Raw genomic sequence first — 27891 nt, 5'->3', positions numbered from 1 at the left:
GTTTTTCCTTCCATCAGTTAAGTGAATATTTTAGCTAATTTTTTTCAGCTGCCATTGGTGCAGGGTTGGGGTTGCTGGTGCTGGAGCAGCAGTAGTGTTGCTGTATAAAACGCCATTGTTGTCTGTTGTACAGATGAAAATGGAGTCATTAATTATCTTGTATCACCTGGTCTGAGAATGGAGGCAAGATCGATCAGTAGCAAGTGTTTGTCACTCACTACGAAGGAGCATGCTTGCACTCGGCAACCCCCCACCCCACCCTCACACACACACACACACGCAAAACATACATAATCAGACCTTCTGAATTGGCACATAGATTCCCATTACAGGATACTTTCTTGTGTGCTTCTACATGTAAAGAAGAGTCTCACTATCAAAATTAAAAGACCATTTTTAATATCAGCAACACTTTGTAATTCTGTTTAAACCAGTAATGTTTAAAATTTGATGTGAAACAGGCCTAATTTGTTCATCTCTTCAGTTACGTGTGTGAATATATTTCAAAATGATGTGGCCCAACAATTACAGATATGGCCTTTAAATAGAATTAGAACAGTAACTCATTTAGTTTCAGAATTCACCATTAGAGATTCTTGTTTGACATACACATATCATAAGATAACTGCAATAAATCAGATTCACCCTTTGACAGTCAGTGTGTCAAGTGGAGTGTGAAGTCTGACTCTCAAATTGCGTGTGTGTGTGTGCCTCATTGACTGGCTTGTTTCATTTTCTCACTGTTTCTTCAATCCCTTGAGGTGTCTCAGCAGGTATTCTCTTATCACTCCCACAACACCAGCTGACTGCGTCTCTTTGTTTTAACATCAACGTGTGAGGAGACAAACTGAGATAAAAAAAAAACAAGACTTTCCAACAGTGACGTTCACACATCACCCCTAAAGTAATTTCTGGTAAATACTTTCTTTGATCAGCAGACAGATGCTGTTTGACCTTGTTGTGTCCAAAAGTTGGATATTTCACCATGATGCACTCAAACATTTTAAACGGACTGTGCAGCTTTGTATCAACTCAAAGCACCAAAGACAAACTCAGCCAACGAACATGAAACTGTAACTCGTCTTCTTGTTTAACAATGTTGCTGTATGCCTTCAGCAAACTAACACACACACACACTCATATGACTGTGCACACAGAATTAACAAAGGACAGCACCTAATGCAACACAGACCACAAGTGTATCAAAATCTGTTCTGTTTTGCTTTGTCTCTAAGGGGGACGTTAATGTCCTCCAGTGGCATGGTGGCAGTTTATGTCCCTCTTTCATCTCCCCTGTTCCCCTGTGATAAGATAACTCAGAAGAGAACTGAGGTGTGGGTTTGTTTGAAAGGCAAATGAATTCCTACACACTGCCTAGCTCTCTTCGTAAATCAGTGATGTGGGGTTTCCTAGATCAGAGGCTGCGAGTTGACCGTTCACTTATTTGTCTTCTGTTGATAGGTGAAATGATGCTATCGCAAATTACGGATCGTTTGTTGATATTTTTAAAAATGCAGTTGAGCTTGTAAAAAAAAGAGAGCACAAACAAACTGGTATACCCAGAGGGTGAACACTCCTTCCCTGTAAGCTAGCTATATTTATGAAACCTCTGAAGTGGAAAGGAGAGCGCTGGGTGGGTGGGGGTGGGGAGGGGGCAGCAACACTGCTATGGCTGTTAAGATCCTGTTATGTTGTGGCATGTTTAAGAGCTTTATTAATTCAATTTAGCACCACCGACCAGCGTACTGACTGTCAGCAGGCACAGTGATGCTTATTTGATATTTGCACTCACTGCCAGCACTGAGGCTGAGTTGGTAGTTTAGTAGTATTATTATTATTTTTTAACTTGAATTCACATTCTCTGATCAAGGGTTTTGTAGAATGTTTCTAATAAACAAAAATACATGACTATTTGGTTCCAGTTTGAGTCTATAATATTAATAAGAGGACAGTAGTTTAAGGTTGGTAGTTTGTTTTTGGACTACTAATAAGGACGAACAAAGCAGTACACCCACTTCCTCTTCAGCATGACTCCATTCCTGTTTCTTTTCCTTTTTTTTTTGTATTCATCTCTTTGCTTCTCTGCCCTCCTCTGGACCAGTCTGCCGTTTAGCGTTGCCACCCTGTGTGGTGAGTATTTGTGGAAGTCCAATTAACGTATGCCTTCTTTTCTCTTGCCTTTTCTCCCTCCTCAAGCTGAGTAATGCCCCGCTCCATTAATTCTCGGCACTGGCGCCCGTAATTGACTTTTCTCTGACATGATTCCTCTCCAGTGAGTGAGTTCCCTCTCCTTATACTTTTGTGACGGAGCTCATTGTATATTGTTTACAACTACATGGTCTCATGCAGCCAATTTGTTGAGTGCAAATGGTTAACCCACAAGACTCAGAAAGTTGGGAATGATAAGAGGAGAAATGAAATGCTGAAGTCATAGTATGACAGAGATAGAGCAGAGAAGGAGGAAGGAGAGACATGCAATGTGGACCCTTTTGTGTCCTCCCCTACTGTCGAGACCCTAACAGCTTCTTGTCTCTATGTTACGCTCCGTGGCCCCTCTCATACCTGGGCTTTTCTCTTCCACACAGACCCCATCAGGGCCATCATGGTGCTCATGATTCTATTTATTTCTGTCTTGCTGTGGATGCATTTATTTTCTAAAGTGATCCTCTATTGACTCATTGTCATGGCCTGGCTTGACTAGTCAACCAGTGTAGGCCTAGGTTCAACTTCATACACTAACTGATTTAAACTCGACAAATAGGTCATACAAGTTAAAAGATACAAACTGGACAATCGCCAAAAGACCCAAATATCAAATCTGAAAAACTCAAAACAGCGACTGTATTCATTTTTCCTCAGGCTATTGAACAAGGTTGATATGACTCTGGCTGCTGTGCGTGATCGTTCTTTTATGTCATGAATGAACAAGTTGCTAAGCCATATTTTTTTTCTCCCTGCTCACTCACTCATCTGCTCTTTCTACACACATCTCACCCCCATGCTACAATCACAAGTTATGACCTTTTCTTTCTCCATCTAATTTATCACTGTAGCTCCCTACTGCCTGTCCTCCTCCTCCTCCAGAGCTCCACTGGGCTACATCCAGGACATGGTAAGTCAGCAATGAGAAACATACAGTTAGGTCACATCAACCTGACTGCATACAGCAGCAAGGTCAGGAGTAACCTGTCACTGTGTGCTAAGACCACGAAAACACTGAATTTACATAAAGCTGCACCTCTGGTGAAAAAAACCAAAACATTTCCTTTAAATAGAAAACAAATGAGAGCAGGTACATCTCACATAATAATTAGCTCATAATCATCATGAAGCTCAGCCTTTTTAAATGAGTTCACACTTTCATACAGTTTTGACAATCACAAAGCAGTTGTCACCCAGTCCTCTCTGTCTTTTCTTGGCTTCCACTTCCACCATAGGTTTAAATGACTGAGTGAGAGCATGCAGTACAACAGGCTAATTTCCCCACCTCACTATTAATGCATTTGGCAGGAACAACATTCCATTTCCTGTAATGAGATACACAAATAAATCTGGCTATGGATAGATTCGGGGTGGGGTGGTGGTGATGGTGGTGGGAGATGGGGGGCAAAGGAGGTGGCGCATTGAGACACATTCTCCCAGCACTGGCATAATTGGTATCGCTGCTTGCAGACATGCAAACCAATCTCTCCACAGAAAAAGGGCTGAAACTCTCTCTTTTCCTCCCTTAAGGCTATTTCTTTTGTCTTTTCAATAGCTTGTACATCCAAGATAGAGGGAGGGAGAAGGGAGAGATGTTAATTTGTGAATTAATGGCTTTTCTCTGCAGAATTGCAAATTCTTTTAAATGTCACCATGTTCACCATGTAAGGAGCAACTGAAGCCACAGAGTTACAAACAGACACGTGCACTACACACATAGGTGCATATATACACGTGCACAAGTTCTAAGACTAATTCTTGCTCAACTCTCATTGAAGCTGCCAGGACCTCCACGTTCTTCCCTCCTCCCCTTATAAACCAAGCTTTTTTCTGACATTCCTCTGCTCCTGTCTCTGTTTCCTCCTTTCACTTGAAGCTGTCCAGTGTAACATGCTATTTTTAATTTGCCATAACACATGACAAGGACAGATTAATGGCTCTTTTGGCACCTATGTCCCTGAAGCTCATCTTACGGGGACCCCGTATACGTAATGCATGTCACACTACATTATCTCTACAGCCCTCCAGTAATGGGGACCCTTCTTCCTCAAAGGGCAGTTGCTGACTTCAGCCACACCGGGATCTCATGCCACTACCATCACAACACCAGCAGTACAAGGACTGCAGTGCTTTTTTCATCATGGTCCAGTTATAACAAACATGTGAAGCGTTCAAGCTGAAAACTTTCCTTTAGATTATAGACATGCAACAAAGGCTAGTGAGTGATGTTTAAAAATATTTAATATTTGAAAACTAGGTCTCCCCTTGTTATTTTATTCACTTTTTCACTTGTATTTACTGAGTTGTCTGCAAAGTACTGTGCTAACATGTTAGCAGGAAACATATTGCTGTGAGATAGTTCAGATAGACAGGTCATGTTCTTATATACAGGTTTGCTGCAGCTGAGACTGTCCCTCTAGCTTTGCTTTTTACTGTAACAGCAATGATAAAATTGTTTTAAAACTATGTGGGCAATTGAAAATTACCGCAAGTAACTCAACACAAGAGCTGCTGTAGGTCAGCAGTCAAATTTCATGGAAATGCCAAGTTGAGAACCATTAAAATTTCATTTTAGATTACAATAAACTGCATCTTGTTGTTGAAAATCCACAGCTTTCTTTGCCTGATAACAGTTCTACAAAGCTACACTACACATTACTGTATAACTTAACTTTAACTTTATTGTCATTGTACATTGTACAACGAAATGCATGCCAGTTTAACTCCTCTGGAGGTTATTTATTGGGAAAAAAAATCTTCCCAGCCTCGTCCCCTTAAGCTCATAACCCTGAAAAAGCAAGAACAGTAATTGACAGGAAAGTGGTGTGATCTGATTGACCAAAACAAAAGAGAAGGTTGTCTAACTTCAACTTACAATATCCTATTTTCCTTCCATCCAAGTGGTTGCCACTCCAGAGAACTAAAGAGACAGAAACATAAAAGAAGGAAGTGGCCTGTTTTGATGAGTGCTCTTTGAGATCATTTTCAACCATATCACCCCATCAGCCACCTCACAGCAGTACCACAGACTCACAAGCACACACACAGGCACACATGTAGCCCCCTCCCTGCCTCCACCGGTCTGTTCCTACACCTGTTCAGGCCTCCACCAGGGACATGTTAATTCATAGGCATTAAAAAAGCCAATTGTTTGCTCAACCGATAATCTATTAGCCCTCAGGCGGTGTGCGTCCATTCTCTTGCCTTGCCTAGGAATGAGAAATTCTGGCTTGGACCGGATAGGCTTCCACTTAATCTTTGAGTGTATCTAAGTCTATTTTCTTGCCAGTTCCATGGTATAACACACAGTCTAAGTTTTACAAAAATACTTTAGTATTGAATATTTTAATGCTGTTGAGCACCGCAGAATAAAATAAAATTCTGTCCAAATGTATTTATATAGCTGTATAGTACAGAATATTAAATTACTGGTGGTTAACTGATCGTATCAAGGCAGAGAATCACAAAAGAGCTTCTTTTTCTGACTTTTGTTACGCTATAGAAATGAAAGCAAGGAGCAGCAGAGCTGATGCCTTGCCAAGGGGGATTAGAGTTGTATGACAGTTATATGGGATATCTACAGAATGTCTGAGGATGGTATAAAATTGAGATGCAGCTCTGTAGGCGTATGGTAAAACATAGAGCATCAAAAAGCTGATTGAATCACAACACTCTCTCAACATTCGCCCCTGCCTGATATACAACATAACAAGTCACTGGAGACAGCACACAGAAACACATTTGGCTTCAGTGCTGTCATAAATGCCATCTTCTTCACACAGCAAAAAAGTAGGAGACGAGCGATGTAGAGAATTAAAAGGACAGAAAACAAAGGGATCTTGTGTCTCCCTTACCATCTTCTCGTTTCCTCTTCTCGCCATTGGAGCGGGGGATACCCAGAATGCCGTTGATGGAATAGGATCCTACGGGATCGTTGGAGGCGCTGGTCACAGGGGGGGAGGCTGTGCTGGGTACTGATGGAGAAAGCTGATTTTGAGTGTGTACAGTATATGAGTGAGTCTTTGCATGACTGTGGTGCATGTTATTCAGAATGGGTAAATGCATGTACTATGTGTTCATGTTTAGGTGTTTTTACTCCACTTTCTTCTTGTTTGCCCTGACTGGCTCATTTGACTGTGCTTGTGTAGCCCCATTCACTCTCACCTATAGTGTGGCCAGGCGTGGAAAGTGGCGTAACAGATCCGTCAGGGGAAGGGTGGAACTGCTGCTGGACTTTGGTGCGGATAATTCTGGCAAAGTGAACAACAGACACGGATCAATCAATACGTCTCCCAGAGCATGGAGATTTCACACTGGCACGGTTGCCCCGGTACACTTAAACACAGCACATCAAGTTCCCTTACGCCCGTGCATGTACAAGTGCTCCATCGTTTGGGGCACTTGTCTACCTATATTCAGGCCCCTGTCACAAATAGCCAATCCCAGGGCTTCAGGGGCAATCGCTCTGCTTCTGTGTGAGGCTGAATAGGGGTTGCCCCCTGAGATTGTGAATTCAATCTAGTTGGATTCTGAGGTTAGAAATATGATAAAGTCCCCATACCAGTAAGATGTGATGTGGCGGGAAAGTCTTCATTGCACTTTGGTCTGAATGATCTTGCAAACAAAGCATGAAATCACATCAATTCACCTCAATGATCAGCTTCACTGGCTCTACCTGGCCAACTCTAATAATCTACCTCTCCTGCTTTTCTCTCTCCATCTCTCAAACCTGATCTTTAGCTCCTCTCACTCCCACATCTACTTTTCTTATTTCTACTGTCCAATGCGTTGCCTGTTTTACTGTACCTCACAATCTCTGTTTTTCACACTCATCACATCTTTCTTTCCTTTCTCTCTTTACTCTTCTCCAAATCATACCTTTATTTCTTACTCTATTTTTCTGTTACCTCTCTCTGTCCGGCATAAGTTTTCTGGGTCTTTTTGTTTCTTAGTGTAGCACACAGGAATCCTACGGACTCACTGAGGATCAGAGCCTATTGACTGGGACTCCAGGTTAGAAGAGCTGAAGACGAATGGCAGTGAGGAACTACAAATGCAAATGGTGATCTATAAATTATGTGTGACTGGAAAGCAATAGTGTCTTACTGGGCCAACCTAAGACCATTAACATTAAAGGTAACAAAAAATAGAGGCCTTACATATAATGTTACATTTGAACACTTGAGGATTATTGTAATTCTTTTAGCACAACAGAAAGGTACAGTGGAGATCACAAGCATAGCTTTAGCTCTTATGGGACATACTCTTATCACATTAACTATGGTAATATTTTGATTGACATAAGAACAGGAAATCATTGAACAACAAGCGGCCTTGTGTACTGACAGAAATCCCACACCTCTCACTCGAGATGTGTGACAAAAACAGACTTTTACAGGCTGCAGATGAGCCAGATGACGTCCACGTGCGCACGCTACATCCAGCAATAAGCTATCAGTTCTGATTCAAGCAGCTGTGGAGTTAACTTCCTCAGGGGCAAAAATGTACATCAGATTAGTTTCATTCTCCTCACTACCTCATGTGTCCTCCACACTTTGTCCTTCAGACAGGGTAACAAAGTCTATCAGCCCTCTCCAGTAAACACATATCAATATTTTATTTGAATTTCTAACATCTCACCACAACAGTTATCTGACCTCATGACTCGAGGGAACCTCATAAATTCAAGGACTTTGTTTGGAGTCTCTGTTGTAGTCTGTGTTGTTGATATTGAATAAGCAATTCGGATGAGCAAATTAACGACTGTGGTGTTTGGCTGTTGTTAAAAAATATCCCCAAAGAAATATTAACACATGGATCAATATGATTGAAAGTCACTTAAGACCTTATGGGTGCATGTCTCTCCATGGGGCAAGGTGCAGCAAGTGGAAACTCCTTTCCGCAGCAACAAAACAAAGTGCAACCCAGTATCTGTGTAATCTTTAATAATTCATGCAGGAAAATGTGTTTAAAGCCAGGACATCCTCTTTAGTTAACAGAGCAGAGGTCAGCCCCTTAACCACAGAGACCACCAGGGGTCCACTGTCTCTTTCTCCTCCTCCGCCTGCCTCTTCACTTGTTCACTCTCTTTCCTAATCCCCTCTTAAAGGACATCCAGAACTTTAGACAATATTTTAAAATAGCCTGTGAAGTGAAAAATGCAGGGAACTATGAATGGAGTTAAGGTTAGATTTTCCATTTCAAAAATACTCCTCTACTTCTTCTCACTGCTGTAAAATAAATATCAATTAACCTTTGGTCAGTGCTGATGTATTCCTACTTGCGTAGGGGAAAAAAAATCAACAGTGAAACCTATACAGATTTTCTTAGTGTGATTTGTGAGGCCATGCTTTAAGAAAGAGATTTTTAAAAATGCTGATTTGTGCATTGCCAGAAGGTCTGATGTTAATTATTAATGCGCAGGCCAACTTAGTTTTAAAGGACACTAACATAGATACCAGTAATTCTGCCATAGCTCAATCTTAACCTATCAGCAGGGACTTGTTATAATAAAAATATCAAAAACAAACCAGTGAATACATTATCCTTGATTTCATGACCAACAGGTGAAAACAGACTAGTGCTAAAAGGCCTGTTGAAACCCTAATTTCTATGATAGCCTAATTTTATTTTTTTTTAAGTCTTTCTCTTATCTTAAAAGGTTCATCCATCTCCTGCATTTAGCTGGATGTTATGAGACTCTCTTCAACTCATTAAAATGTAATGCCGATGACTAGCTCTCTGGAACAGTGCCTCCTAACCAAAGTTCATCACTGGCAGGCACTATGGGGCTTTTTTCACTTCGCACACATGTACTGGGGCTTTTCGCAGGCGTCCTCTGTCTAATGATACTTTGTCCACTGCTGTTCCGTTTCATGTGGAAAGGTGGAGGTGTAGGGTGTCTGCTGCTTTCGCTGCTGCAGTGGAACAAAACCTCTTTTATAGTCCAGATCAACACTTTATTAGATTTATTCATCGATGAAAATGAATAAAAAATAACCCAATAATAATGAGAAGAATGCGTGGTTAAACCCGGCATCGTTTACAACTGTCCAACCACACTAAAATCATAAATGTGTGATCTGCTGTCGCTCCATATTCACTTCGGTGTTGGAAAACCGAGCAATTGGTTGCCAATAAAAAGGCTGCTGTCGCCTCTGTCGCAGTGTGGTGCTCGTATTGAACGACTTTGTTGGGTATTTCCCTCTGCCGCTGGATCTGGTTACGCAGTATTGATCGGTTTTTATCGAGACAGATGTGAATCTTTGCGCATGGCCCCAGACTCAGCTCCCGAGCTGGCTGTGCTGTGAAGGGCCGCACAGCGGATTGAATTGCGCTTGTGAGACCACCCCGAATAATACGTGAAGGTAAAATAGATATCTATTTATTTAAGAGCTTATTTACGCATGGCAAATATCTGAGGTTTTTCCTCTGATTCTCCTTTTGTAGGTCTTCACACATTTAAAGATAAATATGAAAATTTCAGAAAGACCTTTACAATTTGACATGCTTGGTTTAAACAATAAAATTAAAACTGTTTCCACCTACCTGTTGATGGAGGAAACGCTGGGGACTGTGTCGTTGTCGCAGACCCCCTCAGCCAATAGCCGGTCCCGTATCTCCCAAGCGAACATGGTCGGGTTCTGGCGTTTATATTCTGCAATTTTATCCACCACTTTCGGAGTTGCAACTTTAGGTTTGGAGCCGCCAATGACTCCGGGTTTAATACTGCCGGTTTCATAGTACCTGCATGGGGACAGAGTGAGCGTTCCTGAACGGATCCCTCCTGAATTCAAGCATCCAATCAGTCGTCTGATTGATGAGAAAGGTGGCTTAAAACTCGTTTGCGTGAAAACAAATCTCTTCAAATCTTCATGTTACCTACAAATATGATGGCGGCTTTAATCTATTAATTGGCCTGGAAATGTACTGTTATATGGGCCTGACTGAGTGTCAGCTGGAAGGTAAACACAACGGATTGTCAACGAAAAGAGGTGTAATCAAAATCACACAATATAAGCAGTGAGACGGACAGAACAAAGGACAGTTTAGCTGCAATAGCACAGTTCACACCGTACTTCCAGTCTCCATGAGCTTAAAGTAGCATGCACGACATGCCACCATAACCTATTGGTAAATGTTGGTGACAAACATTCAGTGTGTGTGAAATGAAATACCTCTGAAATGCCTTCTGATAGCTGGAAAAAATATATTTCAAAATATTATCTCACAGCATTGTGCTCTGACGTAAAATGATATAGACCAATTTCTCAGGTTTAGAGTGACTTTTACACTGATGAAAAAATATGGGAACGCAAAGAATGAGTTTATGATGTTTTGGCAATAGATTATTATGCTGAAAGGTGAGTCTGCTGTGGCTGTAGACTGTGCTGATTTTCTTAATTTACTATATTCACATTTGTTAAACTGAAAGGTCAGTTTTCAAGTGATCTCTCTTCTTTTTCATCTACAGTCCTCTGTAATATTAATGCAGCCTCATATTCCTCTGGGATGTTTTTTTATGTTTAGCTGTAAACGTCATTTTTTTTCATGATTATGATTTTTTTTGTTGTTGTTTTTTGCGAGGCTGCAGGTGATTGATAGAAAATCTCGGACGCAGAACTGCTGTGTTCAAGAAAAGAGAGAAAGATAGAAAAGAGAAAGGAAGGAAAAATGACCTGCCTATATAACCGATGACCGAGGCTGAAATAGAGCTGGGTGCGCATACAGGAGCTATAGAAGATTGATGTTTGACACACATAGGCTCTGTTGGTAGTGGATCCCCCCTTTTACCTGCCGAGGATTTTGCTGACACAGCCGTGACTGACCCGTAGCTGTCTGGAGATGTCGCAGGGCCGGACGCCCTGGTGGGCCAGCTCTACGATCCGCTGCCTCACCACGTCCGGGAGGGGTCTGCCGTTGACAAACACCCCGCCGAGCTGGTTCACACCGCCGTGCCCTGCGTGGGATACAACAGCAGCACAGGGGGAGCATAACATTACATACCTGCAGAAGGCACGGCTGTTCTTTATATGGGTTCATCTGCTTTCTATTATTTGGTGGCAGAGAACAAGGAGATGCATTTTCAGCCTAAACGTTTAAAATGCAGCGCATTAACATACACATAGAGCATACAGTGTAATTTACATTTATACAAAGACATAGACGCACACAGGAACGCACAATTTAATTTTAGCCAAAGAATAAATAAATAAATAAATAAAATAAAATATATTTACCAATGTAGTGGCAACAATAATAATAATAATAATAATAAAAATAATGTTACATTAAAAAGTGAGGCAGCCAAAAAGTAAAAAGAGTTAAGTTTGGGTACTGTGTTGCTTTCAAATACAGTAAATAAGATTATAAGAAACATCATTAACTATAGTAACAATAAAAACTCCTCACTCGACAATAAATGCAACAGTAACTCTTCCTTCTCTGTACACTGGCCCGGATAGCCCACATTTTCCAGGAGCATCTCTTCCACTGCAGCTTAACACATGTCGCTGATATTATGTTTCAACCTGTTTAATTTTCCTTGCACAATTACTTTAAATAATTAAAATGAGCTTTGATAACTCATATTACAAACGCGGATGGTGCGAATGAAGAAGAATAAATAATTTACGCACAGCCCGGGTCTTCTTTACGCATATCATATGGATGAAAACATGAAGAAAAGGAGCAGCCACAAAAACTGACGGTGTTTACGGTGAGTTTTATGCTCTACCTCCTAAATCTAAAGTGAGAGGTGGTAAACAAGTGTTTACAACCATTTACACACAACGTGCTCTATTCCTTCTAAAGTATCTTTTCGCAGTTAATAAAACCTTTGTATTTAAATTGAGGAGTTTCTATTTTCACACCTAACTGGAAATGTAACATAAACCAGCTCACGTTTTCCAGTTTCTATTAACATTTGTTGGATTAAAGCTTTATACCGCAAAAGAATAAAAATAAATATCCCCGTTTTAAACACGAGAGAAGCCATTATTCACTGTCTTCTCGGTGTTTTATTCACATTTTAATAATATTACGAGTGACGCGAATAATTATATTTTAAACTATGTAAAATTAAAGCTGTAGTCATCTTCAGCACAATACAAAAACATTGGCAAATAATAAGCCTTAATGGACTGGGGGGAAACAACCAAAGCACAATTTAATATTTCTAGCTATGATTTCTGTGTAAATTACACCGCAGCCACTGTATGACTTGGATATCTTTTGTGCAGGGAGTAAAGTGAAAACATACGTGGTTTTGTCTAGAAACTAATTCAGTACTCACGGTGCATCGCTGAGAAGGGGTCTGCTTTGCAGTGAATATCCATGGGATAGCAAAGGAAAGAAAGGTAATCGACTGAGGTCGCCGTTTCGCCTCGGTGATGCAGCTTTAAATGAGTAAAAAAAAAAAGAAAGAGAGAAAGATTTGTATTTTGGTGTAAAACAGTCCGTGTGGGGGGCGTCCGCAGGCTGCAGCAGTGGATAACTTGTTAGGGCGACGTCAAGTTTTCCTCCTGTTCAAGTCTAAACTCAAAAGTCTGCAGAGGGGCTGTCAGGTGCAGAGCATGACCCACGCGTGTGCAGAGCGCACCAGTCGCAGCAACATTGGCTCAAATCGGGTCAGTGTTTAAAAGACATCATGAAGGAAAAAGAGGAGTAGCTGAAGTCATAACGGGTCCACTCGGGAATCTGCGGCCGAAATATCCCTCTCCTTTCACGACGTGGAGGACCAGCGGGCTCTGTGGTTTAACCAGATAGGGGCGGAGATGACAACAACACGGACAAGGCGAAGTCGCTGTGCGTCCCCCGCTCCTCCAAAATGGGCTGTGCCTGAGCGAAGCTTTGGGCTGAGAATGAAACCCTTCTCCCTGCCCACCCCACCCCCACCCTCCTACCTTCCATCCCACAGATCCCCTCGCATAGAGATGGATGACTTGTCAGACAAAGGCAATAGATTCCAACACTTTGTGATTCGCCCACGTAAAAACCTGCAGCTGAAATGAGGAGGTCCCTGCATCCGACAGTCAGGAAGGGGAGGGAGATAAAATGGGACATGATTAGACTTTGGGGTGAAGAATCAAGGAAATTAAAGGCACGAGGTAGAGGAGAGGTAAAGCACTGTCAGGCTGGTGTATGATGTTGAAATGTTTTCAGGACTCCCCACAGAACCGCACGATGAGAGTGAGGCTCAGGAATGCGCACATGATTCTTGTTTTTACGCCAACATTTTAAAGCGATATCGAACGAGTAAAACAAGGTGTTCAGATAGGAATCATAGTTTTATTTTTGCTGCTGGCTAGTGAAAGGTTCTGAGCCACTAGCGTCCCAGTGACCCGCCGAGGCTCTAGTTCAAAGTGCACCATCTCAATATAGCTAAAGAGGATGCGGTTTTACAATAAAATCCCTTCTACGTGGTGTGACTTTACTCTATGTCACCCCAAGCTTTTCGTTGCATTCCTTTTTTTAGCTTGCTGTGCGTAAAAAAATACCCTAAAATAGAGGAATTCAAAAAGTCTTTGGATTTTGTGAGCGCAGCATGAAGACAGTCAAGTTAGTGGTGTGTGGCCAAACAGGTGTGCAAGGTGAGCTCGCAGCCTGCAGTCAGTCAGTAGGCCATCGTGCACTCACTGCCCGTGTGCAGCATCGCTCTGTAGATGGCGCTCATACAGAAGGTTACACAGCCCGCTGTGCTCGGAGGGGACAGGCAGGCTGATGCTGCTGAGGTTGCCTGGGTCAGAGGTCAATGATAAGTCTACTGTAGCTGAACTATGCACTTTTAATTTGTTCTAGTCGAAATCAATCCGGAAAAAAACCCCAGAGAAAAACAAGATTAATAGATTTAAAAAGTGCTCAATTACATGGACTTTAGCATGAAGTTACCATTGACGTCTGCATGTCTAACTGCAATTTACCTGCAGGTAGCTGCAGCTTTTCTAGCAAAAAAAGTGTCAAAATAATTTTGTATAGAGCCTATAGATTTCTATTAGCGCAGTGTTTGTTTCGTGTGGGGTGCTATACTGTGGTGAAATATTGTCCAAAGCTGCGATCTCTTTTCATTGGATGTATTTGGTGCTTGGGACTGTGGTTAATAATAATAATATTACTAATACTAATACTAATACTAATAATAGTAATAGGCTATGCAGACTTCAATGCACAAGATTTCATGTTGCGTCCAGGGGGGGCTTCTAGTACAATATGTAGCACCATGGGCTGTAATTTCACACGTCAGTGCACTTTTGCCCTAAAGCTGCTGCTATTTCCCCACAACATCCAGATTTGCCCCCGTACCTCTCTGCGCTGCTTCGATGACGTCCCCGTGTCACAGCACCACAGCAAAACAAAACTGCGTGATAATTAAGAAACTGTTAGTCCTGACTTCACCCCTTTTAAAACTCCAGCCACCAAGGGCCTAATGCTATTATTGTTTTCGATTTTTTGCCTGCATTATACAATAAAAAGCATCTGCACAGTTGTCACCCACTGTAAGAACAGTTGATTTAATAGAAGTCCGACACTTGAAATAATTACGAAAACGTTCCAGCTTTCTAAACATAATGCATTTTATTGATATCAGCAGAGGTTAAACAGTCCATAACAGATCTTTTAGGCTTGTCTTCTGTTACATATTTCCCTTCACCTAAAACAGATTAACATAATAATAATAATAATAATCTGTCCTTACTGGTATTCTACTAAGAATATTGAAGTAGAAGGACAGAAACGAGAAAGACAGAGACGGAGGGGAGGATGATAAACTTCCACAACAAAAAAATTTTTTTTTTTTTTTTTAAATATATGGCCTGCAATGCGCGTTCATGTCAACAGTCGATAATGTTGTTTGTATCTCCCTTCATGCGTCTTTCTTGCGTGTCCCCCCAGATGGGGGTTTGGAATATTTTGCACCCCTAAAGTTGTCTCACCTAAGATTTAGAATCACTCCTGTGGTGGAGCCTTCTGCAAGTTTTACTTTGAGTGTAACCCTTGCTAACTTTAGATTCATACTTATAAATGCAATCATTTGTAAATAAACGATGGCTGATTGGTTTTAGTACTAACAGATTACCTTGATTTCATCAGCATTTTAAAAATATAAGCAGTCTCCGTTTGTCCTACTAAAGTATAAACCCCATGCAGAAAAAATACATTATTATCCTAACGAGGGCATCCAGGTGTCAGTAAAGTACCCAAAGCTATAGGAACCTCTAAACTCTCGAGTTTGACATGTGTAAAGCCTAATTTTATTATGTTGCAGACAAAACGTCACATATCTAATTCTGCACACATTTCCCATGGACCTACTTCTCCCATTAGTCCAAACACCAGCATCATACTGGGAGCCACCACAATGATCTGGTGTCTCCTGACCCCCCAAAGCCATATGGGTAGGCTATGCCAAACTGCAGGATATCAGCTGCATCCTTAGATTGCTTATTCATGTGCTTTATAAGGGGAGCAGATGGATATCAATTTGACTCTACCCTCGACACCACTACAGATTGATTTTGTACTTGCTTTTAATTTTGCCATAATTAATTAGATGATTACAACTGTTTCACATTGATCTTCCCATCTAAACCCAAAACTGAGAGGTGAATTAGATTATGATCTATGTTTTCAATTACAGCCCCAAGCATATAGGTAGTTAATAGACTAATAAACGATCATATGCAACGATAATAATAATGATAATAATAATAATAATACATCTAATTTCCTGATTTCCTTGATTTCTGACGTTGAACAATAAAAACCTGAAGTATAACACGTAGTCTTCGCACAGTATGGTAGTAAAAGAGATGCAAGCTTTGTTTAATTATTTAAAAACAGTCCAGGTACATAAGCAGAGCGCTGCAGCCTCCACACACTTGTGTCTCTCACAGCGCGACCGACATACCTGCAAACAAACATTGACATTAGTATGAGGCAGAGGGAGAGATCCTTACCTGATCGACCAGCGCTGTGAGGCATGGCTCCCCCTTGTCTAATGGTGCGTCTCACCGATGCAGCCCAGTAGATGTGTCCGGCCTCCTGCTCTCCCTCCCCGGCTGGGCGTCGCGCGTCTCCCCGCTGGTTGTCAGAATCTTTGACCAATCATCCAAAACTAAACGGTTTAGGCGACAACAAAAAGAGGAAGCAACCCTGCTCCAATGAACTACGAATTGATAAAAGGAAAAGAAATAAAATAAAAATCGAAGAACACGAAAAAGCGAGATTTGACTGGTTCTCAGTGTTTGACTCACAACGATGGATATTCATATTTAAATCATCATATATCACAGACACTGGAATGTATTTAATTTATATTTTAACTTTTACTTGAAAACTCAAGTGTATTTTCAGGAAACGTACTTAATTGGTTCGTGATTGAGTAGAAATGGCTAAATTGTTGTGATATTAGGCTATTTATAATAATTTTGTTATAGAAATTATGCATGTATGGAAAGACATCATGAAGTTTAGATGCCCAGAAATGTCCCCTCCTCGTGAACTTTAGCATTGGAAACACCGAAAATCGATTAATTGCTTAGTTAATTTAAATATATTTGCATAGTAACAAGGCTATTGTTAGCAGGTTTAAAACACCCGATACATTTAGGCATTTGCAAAATTACATTTGTCTTTCCATCACACACACACACACACACACAGAGAGAAGGTGGGGGGTATTAAGGCATAAACAGCACAATAGTGTGGATTCATTTATTAATTCCTATTGTCATTTTTTTAATAGATGGTTCATGGACATGCTGTTTTTCAGCTACCCAATTCAAAACAAAATTTTCTCTTTTACTGTTACAGATATATAGATTTTTTCTTAGCAAACATGGTGTCACCTCAGTGTGCTCTCCTCAAGAGACTTTGGTCCAGTCAGAAAAGAGATCAGAGACACATAAACTTCACAGAGAAAACTTTCTCTGTGTGTTTAACAGTGTGAGAGAATACAAAAAATTATAAGGAAGCGTATAAAACTTAGTAACTGGAACATTAACAGATGAATAACCAGTAAAAATGCAATATTACAATATCCACAAGAACGACAGAGCGTGGTAAAGCTATAAAATTCAACATTAAAAGATTATAGCTTCTCTATCGGCTATTTAACAAACATTTTGTATTATAAGACTCTTTACAGTGCTTGAAGTTCAGAAATGGCAATAACACTGCCACTGGACCACGGACCAGTAATGGATATTACGGAACACTTTATATCTAAGATACTCAGCTTGAAAAAATCTGTTTCTTTCTTGAAAGGTCATTTGAACAGTAAGCTTCCTTCCTAACCGGGTGCTAATCTGCTTTTCACAAAGTCAGATCTGTATGACAGGTGCATATTATTGTCCGTTTAAGTTAGATAGTTATGTAGAAAATATAACATTTCACTAATAATGTGACTGAACACGAGAAGCAGCCAAAAATGTTAATTTATGCTAATTTGCAAAGATTGGCACACACATACAAACTGGCACACGGTTGCGTTGTTTTTACTGTATTATTGTTCATTGCTGTGAGTGTTAAAATTGCATTTTCAGCAGTGAGAGCTCAAACTGTCTCGGTAATAATGATCTTAATAAGTGTTTTTTTCCTCTGTCTGCTCAGACAACACACTGGGGGTCTGCGGGAACATCAGAATGGGAGGAACCCAAATCGAGGAGCTTAAACGGTCATAAAGCTGTGTGGGCTGTCGGTAATGGAACCTAAGCTCTTCTCAGAGCCACACACCACATTTATGGGTTATGGCCAGAGTCTGCAGGAGAGGAAGATTGAAAATTGAGCGAGAGGAGTGACTTTGGTTGGATGGTGTTGTGGAGGGGAGAGAGATCTTGTGGCATAGTCCATTAGACTGGTCAGTGCTACTCTGTCCAAGATTGCCAGGGGCCTGATAAGGAGTGTGTGTGTGTTTGTGGTGGGGTTCAGGTTAATGGTTAATGCTGAGGTATGAATCTGCAAGCCCCCTCTTCCTGTATCCCCTCCATGGACAGCCAAAGTTCTCACCTGCACTTCCACCCTTCATCCTCAAACCTCCACCCCTTCTGTTCCCTTTTTAAAAATAGTGTCCCACTTGCTCATGGGCTGAACATTAAATAAACCTCCCTCCCTCCCTCCCTCCCCCCTTATCACTTCCTGGCACTACCTCTCTCCTCACTCAGAGGCCACTGTAACTCTATACTTTATGCTGTGCCCATCATTTATCACTTCATACACCAGCACATCGGGTTCAAATTTCACAAGTCTCTTAATGCCACCGATACCTTCACATTATTAATATTCCTAAACAGTATATGAATGGCTGTGTATCTAGATTGTCCCACATTTCTTTACCTCTGATGGGAAACAAACTGACAAACTAAGACAACAATGGGACAATATGTTTCCTGCCTGGTGTCTGGATGGTTTGCTGGAAATCTGGGCTGAACAACAGCCAGTATCACCATCATCAAGTCTTGCCAGCTTTTCATATTTAAAGCCAGCAAGGGTTTAATTACCAAATGATGACAGTGTCATATGGTACCATGATGGCACAGGATGAGGGTGTGTAATGTGCGCATTTGTGTGTCTCTCTCCCTTTCTGTGTTGTACACGTTTGTTTGTGGCAAGTGTGAGAATGTGAGCATCTTTGCATGTTAACATCATGATAGCAGGTAGCTGAAGGTCCTGAACAGGGAGACAGACAACAGACAGGAGGTGTTGTGGGAGAAACAAAAAAAAAACACAGTAAAACATCTGTAATTTGCAATTCCCTAGTATTCAATGGCTGCTCATGGATTAAAGATTAAAATCTATTGTCTTGACAGATGGGAGAGAGAGGGTAAGGAGAGGGGGACACTCATGCACATCCCATTTCCATTTGTATATGAGCAGCACAGTTTGGCTAATCACAGTGGAAAAATAAGCTGTCTGCTTGCTTCACTCTGGGCAATGCCACCATGAGCCTTAATTCCAGCTGTGGAGACATTAGAGACAGAGGACTCATTCTGTTGTGATGGGACTGTGTCAGCCTGCAAAGCTTATTTGTTTATTAATATCCCAGCACGCAGGCGCACCATAATCAGACAGAAATGACATTGTAATACAGTAACTCCCACCTTCCTAAACTATCAAACCACCTGTGAGGAAATGAGCCACTAAGGTGTTGTTGATGGGAAGCTCTGTAGTCAGGCCTCAAAATGTAGGGTGACCGTCAAATTGTGGGTAAAATATATGAAAGGTTTTTCTATCATTAGAATTTGTCATTGGCTTGCTTGAAATATTGAGAATTGTGCACAGAAGGAGCTAAGATGCTGCATGGATGACTTAGAATTTCTTGTTTAGACTGTGTGGTTTGCACTGTGAGGGTGATGTGTGTGTGTGTGTGTGTAGGGGGGTAATGGTCTGGTCAGTGGAGTGAAGCAGACCACCTGAGAGTTGTTTTTGGGCATTAGTGTGTGTTCTTGCGCTCTCTCTTTCTGTGCATGTGTGTGTGTGTGTGTGTGTGTGTGTGTGTGTGATATATGACACTGGCCATCTAAAGGAGGTGCCTTGCTCTCCCTTTCCAAGCTGCATGAAAGGGAGCTGAGAAGCCTGATGAATTAAAGTCTCTCTTCAATAAAACATCAGAGTCTTTCAGTAACACACGCTTGAGATGCTCCAGTAATTGACTTTTGGACTTTAGGATTTACATGAACCCTCCAAAAGCAGCTTACCTGTGCGCTGATGCCCCTTGAGTCCACATCCATTCCCTGCTGATGTGGATTTCCATAAACTCATGCAATCTCTGTTTTTTTCTTGTCTCTGATAAATGCAAACCTATCCACTGTAGATAATTTGACGGATTTATTGAAGTGTTTGAATTTATTTATCTTGAATAAAAAATCTCACCCAGTAAATCTTAATCCACAGTGGCACAATTGCATTCTAATGCAGTCACATATGCATTAACATTGCTCTGATTTTGTTTATGTACTTGAAGGGATTCTATACTTGCAACATAGTCAGTTCAACTGTATTTTAATGCTTGACATCATTCAGAAGTAGAAAACTTGATTACGTCGAACTACATAAAACCTTTCACATTATATGAAATGTGACTTTTGGATGGAAATGAAAGACTAGAATTATAATAATCTGTACACAGTTAAAAATGTAGAACTCTGTGACCTGGAGAGATGGCGCTGGACAAAATTGTGAATTTACTCCTCATCTCACGCAGCTCATATTGTAATAAACTCTTTAACAAGATGGGGAAAGTAAGAGTGAAGGAAGATCTATGGGAGGGGCAGAGTAGCTTGGCAGATTTAATTAATTACTGCATATTAAAATGTTTGTTTACAGAAGTGAGCAGCTACAAGAGGTCCGATGTTAATTAATTTAAGGTGTACTTCCCCCAGTCTCAGTGATGTGTCACAAGCTGCAGAGCTACTCCCTTTGGCAGGGACTCTGCGTCTCATTGGATATCCATCAATTGCTGTAAGGTGTGTAAGAAACAAAGATGCACAGTGCACAAATTAGACCCAATGTTAACATGATTGCATATTAAGATTATAATTAGCAGGCAGAAGGAAATGGTGAAGTGGTTGAGGAGTTTGGTGCATGAATGGTCATTCAAGAATTTTCTGTGGAGCAGCTATTTTCTGCTTCACTATTAAAATGCCTGAATGTTAAGCATTTGGTTCATGCTAAGCAGATGAGATGCTTGAGCCTGAAGTGTTGGTTGACAGATGCAGCGGCTGGACAAAGTCAGTCTGCTTAACACACTTGCTGCTTCTGGCTGGTCTCTAGAGGTTCCTCTTCGGACAATGATGTATCTAACTCTCCTTCGAGGTCAGCTGGACTCAGTCCAGAACATCACCTGCAATCAATAGTGTGGGTAAAGCAGGCCCAACTGAACGCATGTGAGGGCAAAGACTGCAGTCCGATTCCCACTGTGGGGAAAAAAGGCCTGCATGGCCCATTGCCTTGCTAAAACCAAACCATAGCCAGGTTGACGCTTGACACAGTGGTGTCTTTAGGAGAGAGGTGAAAAGATAGTGACAGAGGCAGAAAGAAAAGACTGTCATTTTCAGGAAATATGAATAAAAAACATTGGAAGCAAAACCAAATTACACTTGTTGCCTACATGAAACTGTTTGCTGCAGTAGCCTACATAAGGATGCATCAAGCACACCATGAGAGAGAGACCCTGGGAGTGTTCACTGAGGTGAAGAATGGCAGCGTTTGTGGGGATGCGTGTAATTATTTCACTTCTTAGAGTCATTATTGGCCCTGCTTGTTCTACCGTCAGCAGCTAAGAACTTTACATCTACATGCTGAGCACTAGTGTAACGCTCCTCTGTGGCAATCTAACATGTTTCCCTCAAACTGCTCTCTTACCTCTGATCATGGCTATCAGACCAGAGCTCCAAATAAAAGTAAGCACCCCCTTCATGTTGCCCAAATAGACAACAAGACAAAACACAGGTAAAAGAAAACACACTGTAAGAAATGATTGTAATATTTTTTTAAAAGTGCTAGATACAGCACAAGAAAGATCCTTAGCTGGACTCAGATTAGGGACGCTGATCACACTGTCAGCATCTTAAACTACTATTATTGTAACCTTGTAACCCTGTGTCAAATAAAGAAAAAAGTACTAAAAGGTAAGTTTCTGACCAACCCTTCATTAATAGAAAGAAAAAAAATCAATGTGACAAATTTGAAATTCATCAGTACAACACACAAAAAAAACCTTCCCCTCCTCTCTTTCTTTCTCTCTCTGTCACACAAACACACACCTTTCGCCAAAGAGTGTGACACAGAAAACTAACCCATTTATCCAATATACACTTGCGTTGTTTCTGCCCAAACAGCCATGGTGTATTTTTTATTCTTAACTCTCAGTTGCTGACAAAGCTGCAACTGCTTCTTCAATCAAGACCTAAGCGTGCCACAGCGCAGACTCTGCTTCTGGAGACACTTATGCCTAGGACACAGAGGCTGGGGAAAGTGGCAGATGCTCTGCTGTGTATGTGTGAGTGTTTGTGCATGTGTGTGTGTTTGCGTGAACTCTTACTGTAAGTGGGATTTGAAGAATTGGCACAGTCATCTGAGCAGCGCTCCGCGTCTCTCACAAACAAATGAACGCCCAGAGCCTCAAAGTGAGATTGATATCTCTTTCTGAACTTCACAGGGAATATTCTGAATATGGAATACACTATATACCATACGCCAATATGGAAAGGGTTTTCTTGCTCCCAAGAGATCCAAAGGGTGCCTCCTCTCTTCTCTTTCCCCCCCACCTTTATGCCAACATTAACAGGAAAAAATGGCCTGGGCAAATCCTTTGTGTTCATCCATATTCAGCCATTCATCGTGTGTCCCAGCAGCTCAAATGTCAACAAGCAGGGTGCAATTGATGGGACTGAAATCCACTTTTTTGCAGTGTAAAGGATGTCTGAAATTGAGTTTGGAATTAAAATAGAACAATCCCCAATTTTTCTGGACCGGAGGCAGAGTCATACATTTCACTTAGTGACTGAAAACTTTTCAATTTGTGCGCCGGGTCTTCAGCAGAGCCCAGCCATTAAATAGGTCAAGGATGGATGTACCCAGGCTGCACTGCTCTCTGAGTCAAAGAAAGAAGGTTGGAAGCATGCTTAGAAAACATCATTTGCTTCACATAAAAGGAAATGTTTGAAACTATGGTGTTGTATATGTTAATGGAAGAGATGTACAAAGATTTTCTAAACCAACTCTAAACATTAAGCAGGAATTACAGTTAGTTCCTTACAAAGCTACCTTTGACTGAACAGATGAAAAAAATGGAAAATTCTAATATTTCCAGTGCATTGTTCAGTCACAAGAAACAGATCCTTGGGCAGGATTCATCACAGCCAAATATAACAACTATCACCACATGGTGATGAGCGGACCCTGATTCACTGATGTGACTCACTGACCTGGTCCTGCATGGGTCACAAACTAAGCAAAAGTTTATGACACTGAGGCAACGGACCTGTGAACATGTCTCTGTTAAAATCTGTCTCTGGGAAGTATTTGCTAGGATCAATACAACATCATATTATGTTTTCTATGATGTGTGATTCATGCTGATTCATGGGACCAGTCATTTGTCTTATTTTCCCCACCATAATTTTTCTTAAAACTGTCACATCTTTTACAGCTATGTGATAAAATATGACAATTTCACTATGTGTTTTGTATATATTTGAGGTCTGTAACTATTGTAAATATATTTGTAGACACATGTACTTGTTCTCACCTTTATATCACTGAGAACATGTAGAAGTGAAGCTAATCCCTTTCCCCTCTTTAAATCCCACCCTCCCAATGCTACTTCATAATGATCTCCCTCTGAAAGGTAAATCAATTATATAATGACGACAAAAGAACCATTTTGTCATAAAATGGTAATTAGTTTGGGTCCTGACCTCCCTCTTGGCACGTCGACTCCCCCAGCTGAGGACCGGGGCAGGTCCGCAGTCCACACTTAACGACAGGCAGGCATAACACACTGGCTGAGCATTGTGGGGCCTTTGTCTTCATTCAGGGGAGATGAAGTTCTCGCTGCCACGTTTATCAATCATGGAGGGGCTCCAGCTGTTCCGCAAGCTTCGGCCTGGCTTCAACAGCCGGCCTTACAAATTGTCTGTGAATAGCAAGGAAAAGGAACCCCCGCTGCACACGCATATACAGACACACACACACACACACACACAAACAAACAACATTAGCATTCAACATACATGAACTGCCATACACTAATGCAAAGACCCACATTCACACCATTTACTTTCATTTAACACACTCACACACACGCACACACACACACACACACACACACACACACACACCCCACATTATCACAAATACTTACAAACGCCTTCATTGCACATGCAGATGCACCCAAATACATAATGCCTCCTATTGTTCAAGTCTGGTAACAAATGTTTCTCTACAGCTTTTTCACAGACATGATCAACCCTGCCGTCTGCTCGGTGCAATTACAAGATGGATTAACAGCTTTTTCTAACGCTGTCATCATCACCTTGCATGCCTTGGAGGAATCTGAAGATGCTGCATTCCTGAGAGTCACATCCAATTACAGCTTAATGAATGAAGGAGAGACATATACTACTGAACAAATCAGGCATACTAAAGCTGCTCTGAATTAACTTACAGTGTAGTTTTGAGTTTGTTTGTTTTCTGTTTGTTTTGCATGTCAGAGAACAAATGATTAGCAGAATCAAATCCTGCAAGTAAAGAATTATTATTTTATATTTTCATGAATGATCTGTAGGCCCTCAGTGACATGAAAAGGTACGTGTCAACAACATAAATAGATGAACAAATTAGCTGTTCTCCAAGGTCAAATAGTGATTGCATTGTTACACTCACATGCCACTGTGTCAACACGATCTACACGCTCACTTTTTCATCATATTGTGTACATCAACAAAATAGCAAGAGAATGAAGTGAAGGGGACAAAGAAAGAGAAAAGAGAATAAGAGAGAGGGAGAAGAAAGAAGAATGAGAGAGGGATACAAATTGATCGTTTGCTGGCTAGATCAGTCATAGTCATCCTGGGTGGATGGATGAATGTCTTTGATGGCCACCGCAGGTTCAGGCAGGGAGAGTGTCTGAAAACAAGAGAAATTGGTTTGGGCCCTCGGGAGGGGAATCAGTGTGTGAGGGGCATGTAAGTTCTGTAGTATTGTTTTGTGCAGGGCTATGTGGGTTGTCCAAAGTTTGAGAGGTCTTGATTGTGACAGCCGAATTCCACATTTAATTTGCTTCTTCTTTATGAAGGAAAACTTTCTTAGTTGAAGTCTTTTTGGGTTTTTGGGTCAATTTCCGAATTGGGAAGTGTTGATTTGTGGTATTGCAGCCTAGTGTTTTGGCAATCTACAGCAACATCTTGATGCTGAAGGGGTTGCTTCTGTTTTTAACCAGTTTTATAATGTTGAAATAGTAATATCCACTCTGTTGAGACATGCATGCTACGCATTGCTTTTGCCTCAAATTGTCAGAAAACTCAGCTAAGACAATTGTTTTTGCATAAATGCAGCATAAACCTACTGAAATCTTAACCCTGTCTAACCCCAGAATTTTATCCTAACTAAAATTACTTGCTAGGGCTCTTATTATTTTTATGGTTTTCACAGTTGAAAACTAGCATGTATATTATTTTACTTTATTTGAATCTAACACTAATTTTAAAATTTGGCTGATCTGCAACACAGTTTATTCCTTCATGAACCTCCTCTGCCTCACTTAGTGACAAAAATCAATCAAAAATAATTTAACTTCAAATTGATGATGTGGACACATTATTGTTAAATAAATAAAGTAGTAAAACAAACTTTTGCTTTAATATGAAATAGGTTCACCAAGTTTCCTTTTTAAGTTAGGGTACATGGACTTGGACTTATATAGCACTTCTCTACCATCGCTCTCAAAGCGCTTGACACTATTTACACATTCACTCACACAAACTGATGGCAGGTAAAACAGTCGTACAAGGCCAACTTGGAGTTCAAAGTCTTGCCCAAGGATACTTTGACATGTGGACTGGAGAAGCCAGGTATCAAACCGCCAACGCTGCAGTTGGGGGAAGGATTCACTGTACCTCCTGAGCTACAGCTGCCCCTAAAGTTATGTAAGGAATAATTACAGTTCTCTTGCTAACAGCACAGAGCTGACATAATGCCAATGAAAATATGTTGATCTGTGGCAATAGAAGGTCTGCACAAATAAAGTTGACTCAACAACTTAAGAATAGTTCTTTTATAATCAGTCATTAATATGACCCATGGTTTAATTTAGTTTTACTGCAAAATGTTTATTTCTTTATTCATGACAAATAAGTTCCTAATGGTTATTTAAAAAATATCTAAGGGCTATAGCACAGAAATTGGAGTTCATATTAATTCCTCCTCTGACACCTGCTGTCCTGCCAGCCTGGAGGAGGTCAGCAGCTGGCCTTCTCACTATATTTCATTTTTTCTTTTATGGAAAATCTCACAGCTCCAAATGATGTCCCTTTATCTCCTTTGGGTTGTAGGGCTGCAGTTTTTAATCTTTGACCAGAGGTACTGGGTGAGGTGGTGATGAGGCAGGTGGTTAAATGCTTCAGGGAGTGTTGCACAAGGAGTGAGAGTGTCAAAATATAATCTATCTATATCTATCTGTGGGAAGCACTCTGTTAGCTGTAGTATGATTTGGTCTAGAGCCGCTGTACTCTCAAGTTTTTTCCACACTAATGGCAGTCACTTTTTTTTTCCACAGTGGCAATAATAGAGCTTTATTAACTGATTAGTCTCTAGTTTCAGGGTGGAAACAAGAATCAAAATCTAATGCTACTTAATGGGGCCACTGTGATTTGAATAGTTATATTTGCTGGATTATGATGTTTCTGCCAGACAGTCTCTTTGAACGATGATGCAACCAAGTCGACTGTGCTCTGGTAATGAGTCATATGACAACTCCTGGGGTTTCTCCTAACTATCCAGGCAAATGTCAGCAGTATACCCCCCATTCCCTTTGATGACCTATTAAATATTATGAGGACCCCCTCCTGTGTGCACTGTAGTCTCACTCATATCAAGATGGTGTTTAATGCCCATGAGACAAACAACAGACAGATTAAAGCTATTATACCCTGCTGCACTCCCACATTCACCCTCAACAAAGTGGAGTTGTGATGACTTGTTTAATAGTTTTGCAGCTTAAAACCAGTTTATGCAATAAAGCACGATGTTATAAACGACGTCTGACAATTTATAGTACAGCGATCTTTCAAAATAAAGCAGACTGACCTTTGTGGCAGCTTTCTGTCTCTCACAGCATGCTGTTCTACATGCAGGACCTACCTCCCTCTGATCCAGTAGCTGTTATTAATAAAGCTACTGAAACCTAATCAACTTCAAACACTGCTTGTCATGTAGACAATATATCAAGACAAATGATGATTTTTGTTTCTCAGCCAAATGACAGGCTTCAAATTTGTTGAACATGGTCATTTTATGGCTTGTGAATCAAGTATAAAGAACTAATTATATGACAATCTGAACAAAAATAACTTCTCACTTTCACGAATAATGGGAGAAAAATGTTATAGATTAATGGCACTATTTGTCTTTTTTAAATTTCTGTCTTTCTCTGGTGTTGGCAGTGCTCCTCAAGGAAAATATTAAAAAAATGAAATTGAAGCCATAACTTAATAGGTTATTAAAATTTTTGAATGCATATCACCTCTCCTTTTGTGGTGCTATAAATTTAAATGGAAGTTTGTGTCGTTCTGAGACGCCGACAGAAGTTTTTTTTTATGGTGGCACAAGAGAGAGAGGACATGCATCTTTGTCGGTGTGGTATTTGCTATTCTAATTTTATAGCAGGCCAGATTATCAGGCTGGAATGTCAGTGTGTGCAAGCAAGCTGCTGACACCACCTCAGCCCTCGGTTGTGTGTTTCCATTAGAGAAAGCCGGCGTCCAGGGGGCTGTTCCCTCTATTATTTTCTATTTCTGTTTTTCATCTTGATTTAAACTGAAACTTTCTGCATATTCCTCTACCTGACATTTCTCACCCATTTCCACCTCTACCCTCGCCCACTCTTGCTCTCTCCCTCCCTCTAGATTTGCTATATTCTGTATTCATACTCACCTTTCTGTCTACCATTGCTCCTCAGAGGGGTTGCGGTCT

The 27891-nt window shown here is 40.9% G+C and overlaps 1 protein-coding gene across 1 annotated transcript in view; it reads right to left on the bottom strand.

Annotated features, from left to right (window-relative positions):
- pax2a (paired box 2a) overlaps positions 1 to 13064 on the bottom strand; it is a 28985-nt gene extending 15921 nt beyond the window's left edge. The window contains exons 1-5 of the mRNA XM_020603281.1: positions 12497 to 13064; positions 10996 to 11173; positions 9751 to 9948; positions 6367 to 6452; positions 6057 to 6176 (exon numbers count right to left, since the gene is read on the bottom strand). Of these exons, the coding sequence (XP_020458937.1) occupies positions 6057 to 6176; positions 6367 to 6452; positions 9751 to 9948; positions 10996 to 11173; positions 12497 to 12539 (625 nt within the window). The 5' untranslated portion in view covers positions 12540 to 13064. The remainder of the gene's footprint in view (positions 1 to 6056; positions 6177 to 6366; positions 6453 to 9750; positions 9949 to 10995; positions 11174 to 12496) is intronic.
- Between the last annotated feature and the right edge of the window lie 14827 nt (positions 13065 to 27891).

This window comes from Monopterus albus, unplaced genomic scaffold (assembly GCF_001952655.1).
Source record: "Monopterus albus unplaced genomic scaffold, M_albus_1.0 scaffold60.1, whole genome shotgun sequence".
Taxonomy (NCBI): Eukaryota; Metazoa; Chordata; class Actinopteri; order Synbranchiformes; family Synbranchidae; genus Monopterus; species Monopterus albus.
This window is presented reverse-complemented; position numbering and strand designations above follow the sequence as displayed.